Here is a 19592-nt window from a genome sequence, read left to right as displayed (position 1 = left end):
CAGCATTTGGAATTAACTTCCAGGCAAATGAGCGTCTTTCAGTATTAATAATGTATTTATCTGTAATGTGAATCTCATACATAAAAAATAATTATTTGATTATGAATATAATGTTATTGTTTATCCTCTAGCGTATTTTTCCCTCTGTAAACTTTGCGAACAGCTGAAAAATGCTTGAAATATTAATAGTAAAGAGTCTTAAAGTAATTACACTAAATATACCACCTAAACATGCCGGGATACTTTAAATTAAACATATTAGTAATGCATGTAACTTCTGTAAAATTAAATTAATGTTTAATTGGGAAGAATATAAACATTTATACAAATAAATTTCTGGCAACAGTTATAAATGTTATTTTTCATTACTGTGCTTTAATGTACACGTTTCCTCTGTACTGTTCTTGTCACTGCTTGATGTTTAGGCTCTATTTGCCTCATAAACACTCATTAAGGATTCACCCAAAACAAAATTTGCTGTTCATTTACTAATCCCCAGGCAATCCAAGACGTTCAAGATCCTTTTCTCCAGTTGAACATCAAAGATTATTAGCTGAATACAAAGTTCTTGTTTATCCATATAATGCAAATCAGTAGTTGAGCTTAAAATAAACTCATTCAAAACTCAGTACCTGCCTGGTAAAAAAAAAAAAAATTCATAGGCCTACCATTGACCCACAGTTCATAATGAATCTAACAATGTGTCTCAAATATTTCAAACAGTAAAACAGAGTTCAGCTAATGTATGTTTCGTTTGATGGATACGCATTCTGGCTACCCAATACAAGTGTTGCAAAGTGAAAGTGAAAGTAACAAAGTGAAAATTGTGCCACAATTCTACCCATCCAAATGCACAAAACACAGTAGTGAGAACTGAACACACACACACGGTGCACAGACCTGGAGCAGTGGACTATAATATAATAAGTGCTGTGTGTCTGACCAGTCATTCACACTGTTATTGTTTTCCAGGTTTTGACAGAAATGCATATAGAAAATATTAGCATTCATAGTCCATAGTCCACCAAAATGTATTGATAAATTCTCATCAAATCTGACCAATCAAATAGTTTTTTTTAGTATTTGACATGTCCTGCAACTTTCAAGATGCAATTGTTTTAATAGAGAATAAATGTAAATGAATGTAAATTCAATGTTATATTTGATTATATTAGTCAGTTTATTTACCGGAAAACTGCCGTTAGATATTTGAATCTGAAAAGCACTGTTCGTTTTATTAATATCTTTGCTATACTACATTCATTTGTACTTTAGCCTGTAGATTGATTGTTTCTTTATTTTTATTTGACAGTATAATAGTTTTTTTGAACTGAACATATCATTTCTCAGCAGCTCTCACATGGTCGCAGTCTGTGTGGGACGTAATGCCCCAGTATAGTGATGGGGACTCTATGATGTCAGTGAGCACCATCTTTTTAACCGAGGTCCTGACTCTCTGTAGGTATTAAAAATCACAGATGTCCTTCAAAAAAAAGTAGGGTGCGTCCCTGGTATCCTAACCTCCTAACCAACCCCATATCATAATTGGCTTCATCACTCGATCTCCTCTCCACTGATAAGCTGGTAAAAACCTGTAAAGCGCTTTAAGTGTCCAGAAAAGCAATAGATAAATGTAAGTAATTATTACTATCATATACTGAAACCATAACCCTAAAGCTGGAAATCAAACCAATACACACGAGTCCAGTGTCATTAGTACAGTTTCTCACCAGTGTGAATCCTCTCATGTGTTTTGAGATGTCCAGACTGATTGAATCTCCTGCCACAGTGTGAACACTCATACGGCTTCTCTCCGGTGTGAATCCTCTGATGCAGTTTCAAATGTCCTGCTGTAAAAAAAGGCTTCTTACACTCTAAGCACACATACTCCTTCACACCAGTGTGAATTATCTGATGCTTTCTTAAATTCTGTAGATATGTAAAACTATTTCCACACAGAGAACACGAATACGGCTTCTCCTTTGTATGAACTCTGAAATGGACCCTCAGATCTGAACCCCTCAAAAATGTTTTGCCGCATTGATCACACTTGTGCGGTTTTTCACCCGTGTGGATCATCATGTGTCGTTTAAGGTGCGGCGACTGTCTGAAACTCTTCCCACACTGATCACAGACGAACGGTTTCTGTCCATTGTGAATCCTCATGTGTTGATAAAGAGATGATGATTGTCGGAAACTCTTCCCACACTGACCACATGTGTGCGGTTTCTCTCCGGTGTGGATGTTCATGTGAACCACAAGACTCCTTTTGCATGTGAAACTCTTTCCACACTCGGTGCAAGTCAGACAGTTCCTGTCATGGTGAAGCTTCTCCTCATTGTCCAACATCAGATCTGAAATCAAAATGAAACTTTATATAAGAAATTAGAGAGAAATGTGTATGTTTTTGTGATCACAATTGAGTCTTTCAACATTACGTAATGAGGAGCACATTTAACCCCAATGTGTGAAAAATTGTGCCAGTCCACCTGTACAAAGGCAAAGTTCTAGTTAGTAAACGCATATTGGTTCTCTTGCCCTGTCTCGCTCATTTACCCATTCAGCAGAACTTCTGGCATTATAGCCAGGAGGTCACCTCAGTCTCAAGCTCCAGCAACATCTTCCCCTCTGTAGTACGTGCATGCCCTAAAGCAGGTGTCACCAAACTTGTTCCTGGAGGGCCGGTGTCCTGCAGATTTTAGCTCCAACCCTAATCAAACACACCTGAACAAGCTAATTAAGGTCTTACTAGGTATGCTAGAAACATCAATGCAGGTGTGTTGAGGCAAGTTGGAGCTAAACCCTGCAGGGACACCGGCCCTCCTGGACCGAGATTAGTGACCCCTGCCAAAAAGTTTCAATACCCATCCCCACTATTATTAGTGTGTTACGGGTTACAAAATTCTAAGGGGGGATTTTTTTGAAAGAGAGACGAGTGTCTGTTAACGTATCAGAGATGAAAGAGTGTTTTCTACAGGTGGTTTGTCCAGACCACTCACCTGTGTGAGGCACACTCAGAATTAACAATGATTTAGGGTTGACGTGATGAGGTGGGGAAGAGAAGAGGGTTCCTGGTTTTGTTCAAAGGGGTTAAAGGTGAAGATTACCTCGGAAAAGATGGGTTTTTAGTTGTCTTTTCAATGATACTCGTGAATCCGCAGTCTGTGTGGTAATGGAAAGATTATTCCACCATAGTGAAACATTGAATGAAAAGGTTTCGGAAAATGACTAAGGCAGCACTCACAGACCGGAGGCTTCTGGAGGGAATGTGGACCTTCAGGAGCAGGTGGAGGTAAAAGGGTGCAGTGCCAGTAGTTGTTCTGTAAGCAAACATCAATGATTTGAACATGATACGAGTCCGACCGGTAACCAGTGCAGAGAGATAAAGTGAGGTGTTCCATGGGTTCACTGAAGACCAGATGAGCGCAGCATTCTGGATCATCTGTAGAGGTTTACTCTACAGATTGTGTCTACTCCCACACTCTTACCCAAACCCAATTGCAGGCTCAAACCACAGATTCAGTGCAGCTTCAAACAGTTCTACACAATGGCCAAGGTCAAAACAAGGCCAACAAATGTGAATAAAATCTACATTTTTAATGTAACCGATCGTTTTGCTACCTAAGACTGTTAATCCTCAGAATTCTGTAGAAATATTTGAAGCTGCACTAAAACTGCAGTTTGAACCTGCAACTTGGTTGTGGTACAAGAGTGTGAGTAGAGGCAGGGGCATGGGAAATGTGCATGTACATGGTCTAAATTGACCTGAAGGAACAGGAAACTTGAAACCGCTAACACAATTGTAGTAATAGGGGCAGGTATTGCAACCTTAGGGGTGGGTGGGGTGGATGAAACTGCCGAAGGGATGATGTTACTGGAGATTGAGGTGGCCTCTTGGCTTATAGAAGTATGCCAAGTTCTGCTGGATGGGTAAATGGAGATCTTGTAGAGAGTAGTAAGAGCAGAGCAAATGGTGGGTGGGAATGATCCAATGTGAAACCTGATGTACACAGCTGGGCTTTTGATTGTTTGCTTATTTTGACTTGCCTTGCAAACATATTTTGTGACTAGTTTGACATTTGTGAGACTTTGTTTCTTTACCAATTTTTGTTTGTTTGGTTGCTACTTTGTTGTCAGATGACATGCACTCTGCTCTTTGATGACCTTAATCTTTACTCAAGGAGGTAAGATGGATAGAGAAGATGTCATAAGACATAGGTCTCAAACTCAATTCTTGGAGGGTCACAGCTCTGTCCAGTTTTGCTCCGACTTTAATCAAACACAGCTGATCCAATAATTAAGTTGTTCAAGACTACTAGAGACTATTAAGCAGGTGTGGGTTGGAGGTGGTTGGAGCTAACCTCTGCAGAGCTACGGCCCTCCAGGAATTGAGTTTGAGACCACTGTCATGGGACTTCCACCTTTTCAACTCTTAAGTAACTTGATGTTTAGACACCCCAGGTAAGTAGTGAACTTCATGTTTTGTATTTGACAGCTGAGAATAGCCTCAGCCTTTCAACCTTATCCTTTCACTTTTACTTTCCTTTGAACTTTCTTAATTCTTAACTCTGACAGTAAATGAGAGAAACAGAGACAAGTGTTGCAGTCCTCTTTGTTGTCTTTATTAAAGATCTTTCATTTAGATACTTTGAATCACAGTAATAAAATGAACAGTTGCTTAAATCAACCCACAGTAAATAAATGGAGACAGAGACAAGAGTTACGCTGTGTGCGAAATCACATACTCCCCCACAATACAGTATTTGCAAAACAGTATGTGAGTCAATAAGCATGTCCGAAATCATAGTTTTTATGGAAAAAAACAGTAGGCAAGAAATTCCCTACTGCTTCAGGCAAGATTCTGCAAGTGTCCATTCAATCGATTTCTTAACTATCCCATGAGGCCACACAAGAAAACTTATGAAGTGGGAGTGAAACCACAGCAACTGACTCAGGTCATGTGATAATGATAGCTGGTGGATACAGTAAATGCAAATTCCATTCATACTACTCACATTCATAATATACCGAACATTAAAAAATTTAAATGTAGTACCTACATGAGTAGTAAGCGATTTAGCGATCCTCTTTGTTGTCAAAGGATGCACCACAACTGTTAAAGTAGCTCTACGTATACTACAGGGTATATGTTTGTATTTATTTAGCACTTTGTAAATTAAATCACTATAGTCGGCAGTTTGTTGCCTTGTTTTGTCTCTTGTCTCCAACAACACCTTGACTTGAACTCCTTCCCCAAGACTACCTTATTAAAGGGGTCATTCATTTTCTACCGCTTTTCCAGTGCCGGGTCGCGGGGGCAGCAGTCTTAGGAGAGAACCACAGACTTCCCTCTCCCCAGACACTTCCTCCAGCTCCTCCGGGAATAATGGAGATGTAATGATTCACCATGAGGTGGTTGAAAACAAATTCAAATATTTGATCATTTAAATCGGTTAGGATGTTAAATGAATCAAAATGCATGTGTAGCGGAGGCCAGGTAGTGACGTAAACCTCACTCTCGTGATCTCGAAAGGTGTCTCAGAAGGTCTTTAGCTTCCTTGTTAGAGCATCTGCCTCCCATGTAAAGAATCACCAGATCGATCAGAGCTCAGAGAAAGTGTGTGACCCAGACATGAGTGAGGTTTAGGAGGGTGAGTGTAATGAAGGCCAGCTAGTGAAGTGAACATCTCACCACTGATTACAAAAGGTGGTCTATCGATAGACGCAATTGCCTGTTGCCTTTAGCCTCCTTGTTAGAGCATCCACCTACCGTTCAAAGAATCGTCAGTTTAATCCCAGCTAAGAGCAAGCAGGTGGTGTCAGACAGGTGGGTTACACATGTTTCCTGAATTTGCCCTTACAGACAATTGACAGAATTAAGAAGTCTGAGGAGAGGTCTCTACTATCCACAATATTGACCTTATTTTGGCACAAGAGAAGCTGGGGGAGTGTCTCTGTAGCATCAGATATGTGTCAGTTTGTGATCACCGAGTCAGAACATAACCTGTCCAGGAGCAGGTAAGCCTTGTAGCATAAGATACCATGGCTATATAGAGCGATTAAAGCTGATCTACCTTCATGGTACCTTAAATGCAGAATTGGTCCAAACTAAACTGAAACTCAATTGGCTAGCCAGCTTATCTGGCTTCATTTATCAAAGCTAAGATAAACAAGATACAGAAAGACAATCACCGTACAGGGGTTATTCAGTATTTATTTTTTTATTAATTAATTTATTGTTCTGACTATAGGAAATAATCAAGAATGAACACCAACCTATTTCTTCTTCAGCCTCTTCCTCTTTAATTCTGCAGGCTTCTGGATCACTCATCTTCTCACTGTCCTTCAGATTTCACTTCTTCCTGATGGTCTGATGCTCATCTTCACTTGTAGACTGATGAGAATACTCCAGCATTTATAGCTGAACTGAAGGAGGAGGAGCTTCACTGATGGAGGAGGAGCTTCACTGAAGGAGGAGGAGCAGACCTGCAAAGATTGACACTAAATCAATTACTGATTTGGATTTTTATATTAACCTGACCACATTTAATATTCTCCTATCTATTTATATTTAGCCATTTAGAGAGGTTGCTTTCGAATATATATGTATACACACAAAGGATAGTGGTTTGGTCTCAGTGATTCAGCAGTCTCTTCACAACTCATGGCTTCATTGATTTATGAGCAAGAGTTCTGTTTCATCAATACTTAATCGTTTATTTGTCCAACAACAGCACTCCCTTTTAAACTGCACCAGACACGTCCCTATAAACAGTCCATGTTTCTGGGAAAACACTGTGCATTTCTGAGTTTGCAAGCTTGATAAACCACCTGTGGGAGATGCACTATTTCCTCTCCGTATGCACCAGACACTCTTCTACAAACATTCTATTACAAAAACTCAATAAAAAGAAGATGAAATCTGCTCAGCTAAATTAAACTCGTCATGGTAGGGATGAAAATATTCCCCATGAAGGCTGATTTATACTTCTGCATCGAGCCCATGCATATGGTTTGGTGCAGCCTTCGCACGGTCGCATAGCCCTGACTGTGACCTCTCGAACAAAACGTAACTACACGTTGCAATGATGGGTGACACAAGCTCTGTGATTGGTTGGCTTGGTAACAGTGATGAGTGTGGGGGGTGCTGAGAGCCGCGAGCCTGATGGAGAGAGTGTTTACAAGTGTGGAGTCCCGTAAAGTAGCTCTAGGTAGAAACTGTTGTTTTATGTTTACCTTATGATTTAAGTTGTTGCACGTCTGCCAGTTCCCACCTCTGAATGAGCAAGTTTGACGTACTTGTGCATTAAGAGAGCGTTCAGAAAAAAAACAAAACACCAGTGAAGAAACTCGAAACAGAGGAATATAAAAACCTACTGCCAGCTAGTGGTTTAGAAGTGGTATTGCAGAGCAACACAAACAGGGTGCAGAAGTATAAATGCACAGCTACACACAAGACAGGCGCCATAGGTTACGCAGATCACTCGACGCAGAATTATAAACCAGCCTTCAGAAATTGCACAGCACATGGCATCACCAGCTCATAAGCTCATGTTACATGAGATGTTGCCTGTAGTAGTCGTTCCAGTAGCGTTAAAACCATGTCTCAAACTCAATTCCTGGAGGGCCACAGCTCTGCAGTTTTGCTCCAATCCTAATCAAACTCACCTGAGCTACTTAATCAAGGTGTTCAAGACTCTTTTTAACAACTTGATTATTTGGATCAGCTGTGTTTGATTAAGGTTGGAGCAAAACTGCAGAGCTGTGGCCCTCCAGGTATTGAGTTTGTGACCTATGGTTTAAAAGATGATTTACTCCAAAATTGTTTTTTTTAAAGTCCAAATACAGCGAAAAACAGTGTTTCCTGGGACGTCCCCATTTCATGCAGAACATAGGACTGTTGGATCATGTTGCAATAAGCACAAAACTGTACTGTGTATTTACACAGCATTCAAAGCACTCGAAACATCTATAAAATTGTGGTTAACATCTTTTTCAGTTTTTCCAACCCTGGCCTAAACAGTTCACACTACATCTTGATATTATAAAGTACTTTGATAATATTCATTCATTCATTCATTTTTCTTAGGCTTAGTCCCTTTATTTATCTGGGGTCGCCACAGAGGAATGAACCGCCAACTTATCCAGCATGTTTTACACAGTGGATGCCCTTCCAGCTGCGACCCAGTACTGGGAAACACCCATACACACTCATTCACAACGGAAATTTTTGTTCACCCAATTCCCCTATAGCGCATGTGTTTGGACTGTGAGGGAAAACGGAGCACCTGAAGGAAACCCACGGCAACACTGGGAGAACATGCAAACTCCACACAGAAATGCCAACTGACCCAGCCGGGACTCAAACCAGCGACCTTTTTGCTGTGAGGCAGCAGTGCTAACCACTGAGCTGTGTTACCACTTTAATATGTCTTTGTTAACACTTGACAAAAAGGTTGCATTATTAATTCATTTTCTTTTCGGCTTAGTCCCTTTGATAATCAGGGGTCGCACAGCGAAATGAATCGCTAGCTGTTCCGGCATGTTTTACGCAGCGGATGTGCTTTCAGCCGCAACCCAATACTGGGAAACAACCACACAAACTCATTCACACACACACTAGTACACTACAGCCAATTGAGTTCATCAATTCCCCTACAGCGCATGTGTTTGGACTGTAGGGGAAACCAAAGAAACCCACGCCAACACAGGGAGAACATGTAAACTCCACACAGAACATGCAAACTATAAAAATGCCAACTGACCCAGCCGGGACTCGAACCACTGTGCCATCAGGCGACATCGCTACCCACTGCGCACATTGTGTGTACTCTCTGTACAGAATGTTTGTACACAGAAAGTTGTAGCTCTATATATTTTTGTATAAAGAAAGAAATGATGTGGTTGTATAAACAGAAATATTGTGGTGTGTTTAGTGAATTGTCAAATAGACATGCTAAATTAAGCATTAGCATTAAGTACTTTTGAAACTTTTACGAGTAGAAAACGTGTTAATGCAATATTGATTGGATTTAAGTTGATATTTTGTTGATCAAACAATCTTAAACCAACATTGTGTCAAAGTTAGGTAGACACCCCTATTAAGTTGAGTTTAGCGTTACAGTTTCTATCGACTGGAAATAAACATCCACTCAACGTAAACAAACTGCGTCAATTTGACGTTACTTCTGAATGACATCTCGGACGTTGATTCAACATTACTCCGGTGAGCAAAACGAGTTTGAAGCGACGTCAATATTAGCCTGAAATTGGGTCAGTTTGATATCTGGACAGTCTGTAAACCGCTGCGTGTAAGCTGTAAACTTACATTTGGGTAAATATGAGGAAATTAATGTAAACTGTTCAACTCACCTCGACTCGTCCCAGAAAATAGAGACGGGAACGCGCGCTGCTGATGACGTCATCATTGCAAGACGAAGTTTTGAGTAATCCCAAATAATGTGCTGAGAGACAGAGGACTGTGAACAAGAGAGGTCACCAATCTTACCGGAATGGATATTTGGGGAAAGAAATTCAGCTATATTTAAATAAGCAGTCAAATAATTTTAAATACTTTATTTCAAACTGCACCATAACCACAATGGCTTTGATTACACAAAGATAATTACAGTTAATAAATAGGGACCATCATATTGGTCTATTGAGTAAATAAGATATGTATCTGTAAACATTATTCAAGACTAAGTATCTAACAGAGTTTATTATGTTTGTTTGTTTCTATGAGCTTTCAGAGTAGTAGAGAATTTACATTGAGAGTGACATGGTGGCTCAGTGGTTAGCTCAGTCGCCTCACAGCAAGAAGGTCGCTGGTTCGAGCCTCGGCTGGGTCAGTTGGTGTTTCTGTGTGGAGTTTGCATGTTCTCCCCGTGTTGGCGTGGGTTTCCTCCGGGTGCTCCCCACAGTCCAAACACATGTGCTATAGGGGAATTGATTAATTAAATTGTCCTTAGTGTGTGTGTGTCTGTGTGTGTGTGTGTGTGTGTGTGTGTGTGTGTGTGTGTGTGTGTGTGTGTGTGTGTGTGTGTGAGAATGAATGTGTATGGATGTTTCCCAGTACTGGGTTGCAGCTGGAAGAGCATCCGCAGTGTAAAACATATATTGGATAAGTTGGCGGTTCATTCCGCTGTGGTGACTCCCCGACTAAGCCGAAGTAAAATGGATGAATGAAATTACACTGAAGCTAAACATTCTGTGATGCTTTAAGATTGAGAGCTGCTCGATGAAATAAACAAAATAAAAGAGAAACTCTTGAGCCTCAGACTGAGAAAAACTTTACTTATAAAAGGGAGAAAAACAATATGCATTATTACATTCATTCATGAAAATAATTTGAACCAAAATATCTTGAAAAGACGATAATAGAAGCTCTTAAACCAGCAGAAAAGCAACAGTATGTAGATGCAGAGAAAAGTCTTGATTATTAAATCACCACCACACACAGAACTGCAAAAAGGTATATATATAAAGCTTTCAGCATCAGAACAATGTTATACGCTGGACCTGGCCTTGTTGTCCTAACATGTTACCCATGCCAGCAGTGAATATGCACATGCTTAAAGTGTTATGTCTGCTTAAAGTACTTACTAATTAAATAAATGATAATAAACAAGCCAGAAATTGACAGCCTCACTCTACCAATGTGGCTCACTACCTTAGCATTAGGCCTATCATGATGAGGAATTTTTGTTGTGCGATATAATGTCATGGAAATTGTTGCGATACGTGATATTAGTCATTTTGAGATAATTTTATGCCACTGATTATACAATGAACAGCATAATAATGCAAATAGCCATAAACACTCTTTCAGAGACTAAGGCTTTTCATTCTTAAGGTTATTTTGATTCTGTAATCTCATGTCAAAAAACGATGTAAATGTCCTATTATATATCCTATTAAATATACTATTAAGTAAATGTCCAATTATTATCTTTGACATCGGTGAGGTAAGATGTAAATGTTCTTGTAAAATATCTTTAACGTTATTTGTGAATTTGTAAATATATAGTTGAAGTCAGAATTATTAGCCCCCCCCCCTCATTTATTTTTCCATTTTTCCTCCCAATTCCTGATTTTTTTTCAGCACATTTCTAATCATAATAGTTTTAATAACTCATCTCTAATAACTGATTTATTTTCTCTTTGTCATGATGACAGTAAATAATATTAGACTAGATATTCTTCAAGACACTTCTATACAGCTTAAAGTGACATTTAAAGGCTTCACTAGGTTAATTAGGTTAACTAGGCAGGTTAGGGTAATTAGGCAAGTTATTGTAAAGCATTGGTTTCTGTAGACTATAAAAAATTGCTTTAAAGGGGCTAATAATATTATCCTTAAAATGGCTTTAAAAAATTTTAAACAGCTTTTATTCTAGCTGAAATAAAGCAAATAAGACTTTCTACAGAAGAAAAAATATTATCAGGCATACTGTGAAAATTTCCTTGCTCTGCTAAACATAATTTAGGAAATATAAAAAAATAATAAATAAATAAAAAAACAAAACAAAGGGGGGGGGGGGCTAATAATTCAACTTTAACTGTATATTTCAACACCAAAAATGATTGAGGTCATGTAGAAATATTGCAGTATAAATTGGTTTATTGATTATTGTGACAGGCCTACTTAGCATTTCCTGGTTTAATGCTAAAAAGTGTTAGAAACACACTATGTGCTATTTATGCATCTGTGAATTTATTTAAATAATGCTAAATTTATTTACAGTCTAGTAACTAGGGCTGCACGATAGATGGTTTCAGCATGTGTACGCAGTGTGTGCATCTGCAATAGTCACATTGCAAGATTTGCAATGGTCAGTCCGAAATATAGTTGACCAGGAGCTACAGAATTGTATTTAATCAAACACAATTTATATGATTTATCCAAAAAAAAAAACTTACATAAAATTTGTCTTGTTTCTAGTCCAAATATCCACATTTCAATGCTAAAACAAGATTATTTAGCTTGTTTTAAGGAAAAACTCTTCATGTTGACTTGATACAAAACTAAATGTTTACTTGCTCTAAGAAGTTTCGGATATTTGAATGAGACGAAGCAATTTTTGCGTTGTGATTATTCAATTTCTGTACCTGATTACCAGTGTTGGGCCCGTTCCTGAGTAATTAGTTATAGCAAAGACTATAGAATACACAAGACATGTCACTCGTATCGTTCGTAACGGTCATTATGGCGAATGAAGCCCTGCCTACTAGTACAGGAGCCAATCATCGATCGCTATATGGTGAACAAAGCCCACCTTCTAGGAACCAATCACCGATCGCTATAGACTGATGATACTCTGGGGGAGGGGCTCAGACCAGATTTTGCGTGATTTGGACGTTCAAAAATTAAACTAAAGAGTCAGATGTTGTTTAATTTTATTGATTATTCCTAATATGAAATTCAATCATAATCTTGGCAAGTATTTTCGAGAATTTGATTTCAAACAGAATGCCGAGAAGCGTTTCAAAGATGGCCTCCGAGTGAATTGACAAACTCAGCTTCCAGGCAGCACCAATAGCCTAGTGGTTAGTGTGTCGACACATAGCACTCAGGTGCTCGCGGCGACCCGAGTTCGATTCCTGGCTCAAGGTCCTTTGCCGATCCTTCCCATATCTCTGCTCCCCACACTTTCCTGTCTGTAAATCTCCACTGTCCTGTCAATAAAGGTAAAAACCCCTAAATAAAAAAAAAACTCAGTTCCTGAAGGGCCGCAGCCCTGCACAGTTTAGTTCCAGCCCTGCTTCAACACACTTGCCTGTATGTTTCAAACAAGCCTGAAGGACTCAATTAGTATGATCAGGTGTGTTTAATTAGGGTTGGAACTAAACTGTGCAGAGCTGCGGCCCTCCAGGAACGGAGTTAGACACCCTTGCCTTACACAGAGTTACATAATTATAAAAGTAACTAATGACCAGGGAAAGTAACTATTGCGTTACTCTAAAAAAAACCTAATTTGTCAAATGATTATAAAATAAATCTAAAACATTGTCCACTAATCTACACTATTTTAATGTTGTTGTGTGACAATGCGAGAGACAACGGCAGCATTTCCTGGAATATTTATATACATATTATTTAGTTTAATTCTGAGTAATGAGTGCTTGCAGTGGAGAAAAATTAAGGGTATTTGTTTTGACATCGTGGCTTTGTCTCCTCCTTTGGTAGCAGGATGTTAGATGTTGTGGCGGCATGTGTCGACGTGAGGAGATTAGATTAGAATTACTCGTCACTGACATTCCTTGGGGATGTTGTACGATTGCGCGACACATAAACATTCTTGCCTTTCACCTCAACTAGGGAGAAGTAGTGTTTATATTTCCAGTTTGCAAATGCTACCTTTGAACTTGTTGATTTGCCATTGTTCTGACTCCTGGTCGTTGGTGTATGTGAGAACTGGAAATGGAAATGTACTCTATGGGTGTACTCACACTATGTACAGTTGCCTTGAACCGGGCCGAAGCATGCTTGTTCCCCTCCCGTGTCCCTCGACGGCCCAAACTCACATTGCATTTGCGCCTGAGCACGCTTACGTCATCGATGATGCGCTGTTCAGTAAGAAGCGCTCTCGCTCAGCACAGTGGACATTTCTTTAGTTATATTGTTTTAGTCATTTGGGATGCGGTGACCCACAGTCAAATATTTCGCAGAACAGATCAGCCACCTTTGACGATCATAAACAAGTCCTCGTGCTGCAGGAATTACCGTACGTTCACACCAAAAGCCGCGAGAGCGTGAAAGTAGCCGGAAATCATTCATTTTTAATGAGAGTCGGCGGCGATAAATGGCGAGGAGCAGCGTGGCGCGTCTTCGCCAGTGTGGGCGTCGAGGAGAGTTGAAATCAAGTCAACTTTATGGCAATGAGCTATGACGCGGTTCGGTGGCAAGCAATCAGAATGAAGAAGCCCACAGCTTGAGAGGAGTTCAGAGAACACAAACCTGTGGACTTTGCTTCCGACCATAGTTGTTCCCAAGGGTTGGATTATTGCAGTCGCCGGATTTCCAATTATTTCCAATGTTTTCATAAAGGAACATGCATTAAATAAGTAACTGGCGAGTTACTAATGTGCATTAATGTTGTATATCTCATGCTACAGTACAAAACAGTATTGCTGCTTCAGGATATTTTAAACATATGGACATATTGTATAATCAAGTGGAGCAAAGCAACACCACATGCAACTTGATCTTCCATTGTTAAATGAATTTGATAAGAAGTGTGCATGTTTTCATGCTAGAGAGCATGTTTTATGCAGGAATGTAACTGATATGGTGCAACGGCCCCTTTAAATACGAGATCAATGTAGCGAATTTTGACGTTCTCGCCGCCGGAGCTGAAGGCAGACAGCGTTGTCGCCAGAGCGGCCAGAGCGACCTGTGACGCTCTCACCGCCTTCGGTGTGAACGCACAGTTAGGAGGTCTGCTGAAGGTGCAGCTGTCGTGCAGCGAGGGGTTTGCGTTTTAATAATCTTCGACAGATCGTTTTCATTGAACAGTAAGAATGATTAATAACTCGTTTCGTTTTAAGTTTCAAGCTCAGGAGCCTAAGTGAACCGCGCTCTCGCACACCTCTTCCAACCAGGCAAGAACTGGCCAACTGAACCGCGCCTGAGCCCAACTCAGAGCACCTACACTTCTAAAACGAACCGGGAAACAGGCCTAGGCACGGTTCGGACAGCATAGTGTGAGTGCACTCTAAGCCAATCATCACGTTCTCAGACAAACCATCATTGTTTGGTTATGAGTCCAGCCCCGAACACACACACACACACCTCAGATCTTGTCAAACTGTATTCATATCACAGTGTTAGTATATCAGATTGTTCCAATATGGTGCAGCCCTAATAGTAACCGTAATTAAATAAAATGAAGACTTTACTTTTTCAGCGGTTGGTTTAATTATAGTAACTAGGTGTGTAATAACTAATCACAGCGAACATGATTCTGATTTGAGAAACTCTTTTCACACATTAACATATATCATGCTGCACCAGTGTCATCAGTAGGGTTTCTCTCAAATGTGAACCCTCTCGTGTGCTTTCAGATGTCCTGACCGACTGAACCTCTTGTAGCAGTGTGAACACTCGTACGGCTTCTCTCCGGTGTGAATCCTCTGGTGCAGTTTCAAATGTTCAGCTGAAATAAAAGTCTTCTCACACTCGAAGCACACAAACTCTCTCACGCCGGTGTGCACTATCTGATGCTTCATTAAATTCTGTTTGTGTGTAAAACTCTTTACACACAGAGAACACGAATACGGCTTCTCCTTTGTATGAACTCTGAAATGGACCTTCAGCCCTGAAGCCCTCAAAAAAGTCTTACAGCATTGATCACACTTGTGCGTCTTCTCTCCTGTGTGGATCATCATGTGTCGTTTAAGGTGCGGTGACTGTCTGAAACTCATCCCACACTGATCGCAGATGAATTTTTTCTGTCCCGTGTGGATCCTCATGTGCTGATAAAGAGACGATGATTGTCGGAAACTCTTCCCACACTCAGTACACGTGTGCGGTTTCTCTCCGGTGTGGATGTTCATGTGAACCACCAGACTCCGCTTGCATGTGAAACTCTTCCCACACTCAGTGCAGGTCCAACAGCTCCTGACGGGATCGAATTTCTCCTCGTTCTCCATCGTCAGATCTGAAATCAAAATAAAGATCAACTCAATTACACAGGTGTCCGGGGACAGGCTTTCTGATAGTTTAAGTCAGACTAAACTGACTGCTAACGGTTGGTAAATATAAATGAACAACAGTCAAAAGTCAGGCCAGGAAAGTATGGAGTGCCTCAAGGATCGGTTTTAGGCCCTTTGCTATTCACAATACACATGCTGCTCCTGTCCAAATGAACACAGGTATTTTCAAAACTCAGTTTTTTCTACACGGTTTCACTGTTTGTCAACATGAAAATGGCATATCTGGTCAATGCCAATAGTGTAGTGGTTAGTGCGTCAATACATGGCACTCCAATGTTCACGGCGACCCAAGTTCGAGTCCCACTTCGAGGTCCTATGCCGATCCTTCCCCCAATTAAAGGAGAAAACCCCCCTAAAAAATAATACAAAAAAAGAAAATGGAGTATCTGTTGACTGAAACTTTTTACAAACTCCGGCTAGGGCAGGCATGGGCAAACTCGATCCTGGAGGGCCGGTGTCCCTGCAGAGTTTTGCTCCAACACTAATCAAACACACCTGAGCACCCTAATTAGTGTCTTCAAGATCACTAGAAAGCTACAAGCAGGTGTGTTTGATTAGGGTTGGAGCAAAACTATGCAGGGACACCGGCCCTCCAGGATCGAGTTTGCCCATCCCTGGACTAGCGCTGCGCGATATTGGAAATACCTGACAATATACATTTTCTCCAGATGTTTTGAATGGCTCTATTTGGACAGATTTCATTAATTTAGATTGACCAGGATGCAGTGCATCTGCATAAAATATAATTAATAGCAAGCTTACAAAAATACAACTTTAAATAAGCAGTGGAGTCTAACAGTATTCAAGTTCAGAAAATGAACCATCAGATGTGAAATAACACAGTCATCATTGTATTAATAATAATATCTTTATCTTTTAATCTTTAATAAATAATATAATCCTGCAATGTGACTATTGTCGATAAGCAACAGAGTTTTTGCCTCATGATGTCAGAGTGTGCGCCGTTTTCTCCTTTCTCATTGCCCAACATGGCTGGGTTTGCACCAAACACAGAAACACAACTGATTCCACATCTTTGCAGCAAACATGTTGTGTATTCCGCATCACAAGACAGTAGTTCGCCTCTGTTCTCATGTTTGCTTTGACTTGTATGCAGTTTACTGGCGAAAATACTTAATTCCCCATTTGGTGTGAACCCAGCATCAAAGTGTCATTATCGACACCTGATGGTTCGGCGTGCCCTTAACAAGCATATCAGCGTTTTAATGAAGATGGAGATTTTTTTTTGTTTTTTTTTTATGAAAGCGGGGTAGACTGTTTATAAAAATACCTGCGTACATGGCCTTAGAAGGCATGAGATTACCTGACATAAGTCTTGTGGCCTCTCCAAGTTTAAAGAACAACAAATACTAACTTGACTTCTAGTTGATGATTTGGTGTCAGAAGTGTCTATATGAAAGGTAAAGGCCTCTAGATGACTCTTATTTGAGCACAATAAAATCTGATCATGTCTTGATGTTGACTGATTTGATTAGGACAGTAAGGTCTGACTCTGCTTAGACTAAAGTCTGCTCACTGAACCTTCAATAATGTCCAGTATAGAATATGTGCTCATGCTGCAGTGGAAACAGAATGAATATTGTGTCTGACTCCATCATGAGCTTGGAGGACTGCATCCATACATCTCTGACATGACTCAAATCACTGATTAATAAAGTCATCTGGAATGGTGAAGAAAGCCTTCTTGCAGGACTCCCAGAGTTCATCAAGAGTCTTTGTGTTCATCTTCAACACCTCCTCCTTCATCTTACCCCAGACGTGCTCAATAACATTCATGTCTGGTGACTGGGCTGGCCAATCCTGGAGCAGCTTGACCTTCTTTGCTTTCAGGAACTCTGATGTGGAGGCTGAAGTATGAGAAGGAGCGCTATCCTGCTGGAGAATTGTCCCTCTCCTGTGGTTTGTAATGTAATGGGCAGCACAAATGTCTTGATACCTCAGGCTGTTGATGTTGATCATCCACTCTGCAGATCTCTCGCACGCCCCCATACTGAATATAACCCCAAACCATGATTTTTCCTTCACCAAACTTGACTGATTTTTATGAGAATCTTGGTCCATTCGGGTTCCAGTAGGTCTTCAGCAGTATTGGTGATGATTTGGATGCAGATCAACAGATGATTCTGCAGAAAAATCCACCTTCTGACACTTTTCCAAATGATTGATCAACTTAAAAGTCAAGTTATTACTTCTCTTACAACTGGGATTGATGACAAGACTTCTGTCAGGTAGTGTGTATATATATATATATATATATATATATATATATATATATATATATATATATATATATATATATATATATATATATATGTATGTATGAAGATTGGCCACCAGCCTGGTCAAATCTAGCAATGAAACTCTAACGCTAAATTGGACAGTGTTTCAGTTTTATATTTATATTTATATATATCTAAATATAAACATTTATTTTCTTGAATATATACATGTATGTATATGTATATATATATATATATATATATATATATATATATATATATACATAGAACACACATAAATATTATGACAAAACTAACTTTTATTTTGAATGCCTGAAACATCAAAGTAATCAATTTAATCGATGACCAAAAATAATATATTACATTTTTAGTAATCGACAGTTAATTTAATAAAAGAAAGCTATTTATTAATATATATATATATTCTGTCAGTTCAGACAATGGTTTTCATATGGATGCTTAAATACTGTGTAATTTGTAACTAGACTAATAGGATCTGTGCTCATGTCTGCGTGCACATACTCATGTTCAATAATCACAGAAGCAAGACATTTTGTTTAATTATGTATGGATAAGCTTAATCTGGACTCTGGGGGATCTTTACCTATTTGTCAAAATGTCTGCAGCTGTGTAGATTTCCCCAATAAAAAAAAACAAGTAAATTGTTCATCAACATTTATCTAGCAAAACACCAAATCTTACACAGATTTTATAACAATTAGATAGCTGACAAGACTGCAAAAACAGCTATTATTAAGTCCTAAAGCCCAGACTTCTTTAGACAATACTAGATTTCATTATATTTGACATGTTAATTTAATATGACAATGTTAAATGCACGCGCGCACACGCACGCGCGCGCACACAGACAGACAGACAGAAACATACAGAGAACACTCAAAATGGTGACTAAGCTGAAAACTCTTATACCGTAACATAACACAAGCTGTAGCTTTAATATTTCAGCCTGGTGATACTCTTCTATAATACCAGCTAACATAAATCAAGCTTTAAACAAAGCGAAACGCACTCTTCGTCTATGTTTACAACCCTTAGAAACCAAAACACTTAATAGATTATATATACACTTCCAAACTCAAGCAAACGCGTCTGAATAATGCTTTGATTACCACATGTGCAACGAAATAGAGATTTTAATGAAACACAATCTTACCTGTGAAAAACAGACAAACAATTTGCGTCTTTCCACAGCAGCAGTCCGTTTAGTCCGCCGAACAGGAAGTGGATTTCTCGAGACGTTCACATCAACTCAGCGCCATCTATTGATGTGGCGGTGTAATACCATACGAAAATAATTTTTTTTTATTGAGAAATTATAGTTACAAAGCTAAACAATTAACCTTGTCTTTGATGGAAACGTACAAATTACAGGAAAACCCTAAGCCCCTTTCCTTTTTTATTATACATATCTGCTTATTATTTTACCTACTTTTATGTTAGTATTTGTAATTTGTTCCTTATTTGCACCTTTATTTTGTTTTTCTAATGTGAAGATGTACTGATAATGCCAACTTGATGTTAATTACTGTATGTTCGATTTAAAAAAATAGATAAATAAATAAAAATTACGAAGCAAAGACAAAAACGAAAGTT

General features: G+C 39.3%; 2 protein-coding genes across 2 annotated transcripts; both read right to left on the bottom strand.

Annotated features, from left to right (window-relative positions):
* Positions 1-330: 330 nt before the first annotated feature.
* On the bottom strand, positions 331-9422 carry LOC130215940 (zinc finger protein 239-like). Its single transcript, XM_056447808.1, has 3 exons — positions 9373-9422; positions 6277-6486; positions 331-2354 (listed from the first exon to the last, which is right to left on the bottom strand). Exons 2-3 carry the CDS (start codon positions 6329-6331, stop codon positions 1714-1716), a joined length of 696 nt encoding a protein of 231 aa, XP_056303783.1. The 5' UTR covers positions 6332-6486; positions 9373-9422; the 3' UTR covers positions 331-1713.
* Positions 9423-14896: 5474 nt separating this feature from the next.
* Positions 14897-19227, bottom strand: LOC130215943 (gastrula zinc finger protein XlCGF49.1-like). The gene is made up of 2 exons (XM_056447813.1): positions 19153-19227; positions 14897-15662 (listed from the first exon to the last, which is right to left on the bottom strand). Exon 2 carries the CDS (start codon positions 15652-15654, stop codon positions 15037-15039), a length of 618 nt encoding a protein of 205 aa, XP_056303788.1. The 5' UTR covers positions 15655-15662; positions 19153-19227; the 3' UTR covers positions 14897-15036.
* Positions 19228-19592: the final 365 nt, after the last annotated feature.

Source organism: Danio aesculapii, chromosome 22, assembly GCF_903798145.1.
Source record: "Danio aesculapii chromosome 22, fDanAes4.1, whole genome shotgun sequence".
Taxonomy (NCBI): Eukaryota; Metazoa; Chordata; class Actinopteri; order Cypriniformes; family Danionidae; genus Danio; species Danio aesculapii.
Note: the sequence above shows the minus strand (reverse complement) of the source record. Positions and strands in the feature narration are given on the sequence as shown.

What these genes read in the sequence shown, in the direction of transcription:
- LOC130215943 (XM_056447813.1), bottom strand. Translation starts at nt 15,654, where the DNA reads ATGGAGAACGAGGAGAAATTCGATCCCGTCAGGAGCTGTTGGACCTGC.
- LOC130215940 (XM_056447808.1), bottom strand. Translation starts at nt 6,331, where the DNA reads ATGAGTGATCCAGAAGCCTGCAGAATTAAAGAGGAAGAGGCTGAAGAA. An exon ending in AGAGGCTGAAGAAGAAATAG is followed by an intron (nt 2,355 to 6,276) that starts GTTGGTGTTCAT and finishes TTTTGATTTCAG; the next exon opens with ATCTGATGTTGGACAATGAG.